This window comes from Sphaeroforma arctica (genome assembly GCF_001186125.1).
Source record: "Sphaeroforma arctica JP610 unplaced genomic scaffold supercont1.2369, whole genome shotgun sequence".
Classification (NCBI taxonomy): domain Eukaryota; class Ichthyosporea; order Ichthyophonida; genus Sphaeroforma; species Sphaeroforma arctica.
The window spans coordinates 1-4,768 of record NW_014038189.1 but is presented as its reverse complement, the minus strand read 5'-3'; the positions used below and the strand labels follow the sequence as shown (position 1 = coordinate 4,768).

The 4,768-nt window shown below is 44.9% G+C and overlaps 2 protein-coding genes across 2 annotated transcripts in view; both read left to right on the top strand.

The window, feature by feature from the left end:
• Positions 1–2,357, top strand: part of SARC_12526 (hypothetical protein) — a gene marked incomplete at its 5' end in the record, with an annotated part of 4,683 nt that extends 2,326 nt beyond the window's left edge. The window contains 4 exons of the mRNA XM_014293366.1: positions 168–299; positions 743–1,061; positions 1,314–1,715; positions 2,278–2,357. Of these exons, the coding sequence (XP_014148841.1) occupies positions 168–299; positions 743–1,061; positions 1,314–1,623 (761 nt within the window). The remainder of the gene's footprint in view (positions 1–167; positions 300–742; positions 1,062–1,313; positions 1,716–2,277) is intronic.
• An 892-nt stretch (positions 2,358–3,249) lies between these two features.
• On the top strand, positions 3,250–4,748 carry SARC_12525 (hypothetical protein; the record flags this gene model as incomplete). The annotated part of the gene is made up of 3 exons (XM_014293365.1): positions 3,250–3,403; positions 3,445–3,562; positions 4,448–4,748. 3 exons carry the CDS (start codon positions 3,250–3,252, stop codon positions 4,746–4,748), a joined length of 573 nt encoding a protein of 190 aa, XP_014148840.1.
• Positions 4,749–4,768: the final 20 nt, after the last annotated feature.

Sequence of the window (4,768 nt, the reverse complement as noted above, 5' to 3'; positions counted from 1 at the left end):
TTCTAGTGCACCTTTCTCTTTACTACGTATATTAAATTATTATCGTATCCAAACCATTGGCACAAACTACTACACTTGTGAGGCTAATCGCATAATGTATGTGTGCTTGCCCTTTACTATCCATAGCTGCATTCCGGACAAATGTGCCCAGTTTGCATGTCAACCAGGACAGGTCGCGAGCAACGAAGAGTTTTGTTCCAACGGCGATTGCTCTGGGTGCTGTGAGCAGCTGACGTGTGCGGATGATGCCCCGGCCTGTACTGATAGTCAGAGACCAGGGCTCCTTCCTTATTGTACGGGTATGCTATGCAAATGTATACATTCATATATATGTGTGTGCGTGTATTTAAATTACATGTACGTATTACTTACACAGACATCTGACCGGGCACACTTATGTATGAGCATAAACAAGATCTCCAGGTCAGGTGCCTGTACATTCCTGGACAAGTACTATAGTATCAGAAAGAGTTTTTTTGCATTTATTTTACCATATGCCAGGCCATACCAATGCTTGAACACCGACTTTTATCAAATGCACATTAGTATTGTGAACACCGCGACTGTTCTTGGACTGCAGTAAGCTTTGTCCCACCCATAGTAGCAGCAGCACAGATCTCTCCTTGATTGTGCGCATGCAGAAACCTTTGCTCCACGTCCAGTCATACGACACCCCCCACAATACTCCCCACCTTAAACCCTAAAACCCTAAACCCTGGAACATACACTCCTTATACCACAGACAACCTCTGCACCAACTACTGCGACGACCTTGTCTGCCAGGATGAGCGCCCATGTTTGGCCGGAGAAGTCGTATCCGACTCTGATCCCGAGCTGCTGTGCACTGATAGCACCTGCGACAACTGCTGCACGCAGCTCAAGTGCGACTTTGAGTGTGGCGATGCTTTTGAGAAGGTGTCTACCGCAGACACGGACTGTGTGGACAACGAGTGCTCCAACTGCTGCCGACAGTTGACGTGTGACGAGGATATTGTGTGTGACGGGGGCCAAGTGGAACTCGGCGATCAGGTCGACTGTGTCGATGCGGTATGTAGTAAATGGTAAGTATTAGTGTATGTGTGAGCAACTGATAAGCAATGGTGGATATGTGATAAACTGGTATGTTTTGGTGTATGTGGGAGCAACTGATAAGCAATGATGTATATGTGATAAACCGGTATGCTTTGATGTATTTGTGAGTATCCGATAGGCAATGAAGTGTATATGAGTTTGCATTTTTGTAAGTCTAAATCCAATTCTTATTTTTCAAAACGAGCATGATACTCACAGCCATAAATTCCCACCAATTATAGCTGTTTGCAGTTGGTGTGCGAGGACATCAAATGCGAACAATTTGGCGCCGGGATCATCGAGAACTTCAACGACCCTGACTGTCAAGATATCAACTGCCACAGATGCTGTTCGTTCAAGACATGCGATACTTATAGCAGTTGCCTAACAACGGAGAAGCGCACCGATTCGACGGAGTGCGTGTCCACAGGGTGCGAAGTGTGCTGTGAGACCAAGACTTGTAGTGCAGATAACGTGTGTGACAGCACTAAGGGAGAGTTTGACGCGGCTGGCCAGGTGCACTGCACCGATGCGAACTGTACCAACTGCTGAGAGGTGCTGGAGTGCGATGATTTCTCTACCTGCGCCCCCGGCAAAAATTTCACCAATGAGGAGTTCTGTGACAACAGATTGTGCACAAATTGGTATGAATCGACGCTTCTATGATTTGGGGTTTAGGGTTCTGCACTGGTTATTTTCGATTGTGTGAGTTCTAGGGTTTAAGAAAATAGGATTTTAGTACCTCGATTCTATCTATGGCCGAGTACACCTTTGCATTGGTTTTTGTCTTCGCATCAGTCTGTACATATAGCTAGAACAACTCTCGGTGACTCCAGAACATACTAGTACGACTGATAGGCTACTTCAGGTTAGCTTCTGTTGACGATAAGCTAACACAAGAAACACTGAGAGGTCTTGGATTATCTGGAACATACTCGTGCTGGAGAATGAGCTCACGCCTCATCTCGGTACACACTGGGATACATGTCCATATCAATATCCATGCGGAATACATGCAGTTCTCCCCATTTTCTTCAACCAGGATTCCAATCGCCGGTATTTGTTGTATGTTTTCGTACTTGTTTTGCTGTGTACCTATATCGTGCGATAATACAGTACTTTCACAGTCTTTATTTGTAACCCACTTCTTCCAATACATATTCTCATCCTATGCTCGATACATTACAACCCCCACCAACTCACCAGCTGTGAGCAACTGAAATGCCCGGCCACATGCCCAGGTGTCACAATACCAAGCGGCAACACGGACTGTTTCGATAACGCCTGCTCCAATTGGTGTGTCGATTTTTGTCTCTATGTTTATTCGTGTCTTTTATTTATTGTCTCGATACAGACGATTCCATTTGGTGTGTCGTTCTTTGTCTCTATGTATATTGGATATGATACGAGGCATTATTTAATTGTCTCGATGCAGACCATTTCAATTGGTGTGTCGTTCTTTGTCTCTATGTATATAAGATATGGTGCGAGGGGTTTTTAATTTTCTCGATTACGACCATTCTAATTTGTACCTTCATGTCGCTTGTACGTATATTCCAAACGCATATTTGCGCTTTATATTTGTCCTGGTAACGATGCCTTCAATACAATTTTACTGGTATGGTTTTCCTATATACTTATATATCTTTTTTTCTGGTATGGTTTTCTTATAAATTAGGATATCTTTTTCAGGTTCCTATGTATTTGTGTACTACGCTATACTCATACTTATTTACGGTCTCGAGTGGCATCACGAACTAGAGAAAACAGCAGCCACAATTGAGCTATATTTGTTGGATATATATATATATAGATGGTAGGTGTTATTAGCGCCAACATAAGTATTATTCGCATTTGTGTATAATGCAGGTGTTTGAGCTACTCGCGTACACTCGTTCTATACAGACACACAGTTATTGCGCACACCTTGCTTGTATACAACACTCTACTGTTCCATCCCGATGTATTCACGTGCACATGTATTAAGTCAAGAATGTGCATCCACTACTCGGCAAGGCATCAGTTCTAAGTGAATGCCCTATATTAGTGTTTTGGCTTTAAAGTTTAGGAACACCCTTACGTTTGCTCATAGTATGCATACCCACCTCCGGCCTCCCCCCAAAATAAAATGAAACAAACTAAAAACATTAAAACTCTAAACCCCTAAAACCCCCTCAGCTGCGTGTGACGACGGCAAGGTCAAGATCGATGACGTCAACGCCATGTGTTGACGTCAACAGCTGCGACAACTGCTGTCGGCAACTCACCTGCGATGACGAAATACCCACCTGTGACGACGGACAGTTACGGTACGATGAGGTGGGCCTATCCGGTGACTGCACAGACTCTGAGTGTAGTACGTGCTGTCTGCAGGTGGGCTGTGCCTACAACGCCGCCGGTGTTTAGGAGGGAACTGCGGACCGGGGTACTTGGTGTCGGGTGAGGTCAACTGCACCGGCGCTTTTGGGACGAGTGCACTCTGTGACAACTGGTGTGTGTGACTGGTGTTTGTTCTGGCCTGTGTTCTGTATGGTAGTCAAATTGGAATGGCTACTCATCCAAACACGTCACGAGTTGGTATTATGATCTAGGGCTACTCTAGGAGGTGCTCGTGCTGTGTTCATTAGATATCCCATACATTCCTCGTGCACTGGAGTGGTAATTAATAGTGTTCATCTGTCGCATTTAGACGTATGCTATAGTAAACATAAATGGCTTTCTTATATTGTGATGTGTTCGTCACGCGTCCTATACACCCCTCGTGTTCGGGAGCGATATTCAAGAATGTTCATCTAATCGTGTGTAGATGTGTATAGTACTCAGTAGCAGTTATCAGATATACTGATGCCGCGGTGACAGGTTCTTTGTGTGAGTACTGGGTATTTATTTGTTGCACTGTCCCTCTACTCTCTCTTTTGCTGTGGGTTCATCAGTGCCTGTGTTCTCCTACTATCATCGTGGCCCTTCACTGCAGTGCCGTGCACAGTACGTGTCATACTCGCAAGTGCTTTTGGACAGACACGTGTCATGTCACCATATGTTCTGCTATAGTTGAGTTGACAAGGGTTCATTACGTATACCTGTTGGTACTGCGGTCCACCCTGGTCCTGGTTAGATCTTTGAGCCTAAAACCTAAAACCCTAAACCCTCAATCTAGTCAGCCTGTGGCGTGCAGTCACACATCAGCTAAACTAAACCCTAAAACAAAATCCCTCAATCCTAAACCCTACATCTTGTCTTTCGTATGAAGCCATCCACGTTTATTTAATCCAAAAACTAAAACCACAAAACCCTAAACCCCAAAGCCAGAAAACCCTCAGCCCTAAAACCACAAAACCCTAAAACCTAAATCTTAAAAACCCTAAAACCCACACAGCTGTGAACAACTATTCTGTGGCACTGATCGCGTATGCAACCTGACCCTTGGCGAGGTGGTGGATGCTGATGACGGCAGTCCTTGCACCTCAGACGATTGCGCGAGCTGTTGCAGACAACTGACTTGTGCTGACGATGGCCTGACATGCACACCTGGGCAAATTCATAATATAAACGACGACTGTGAGGATGGTGATTGTTCTAATTGCTGTGAAGATCATCTGTGTATAGAATGCGATAATGAGGACCAGCAGTCGTCTGGCGATCCGTTCTGTACGGATGAACTCTGCTCTAATTGGTGAGAGTGACTGTTAAGAAAAAG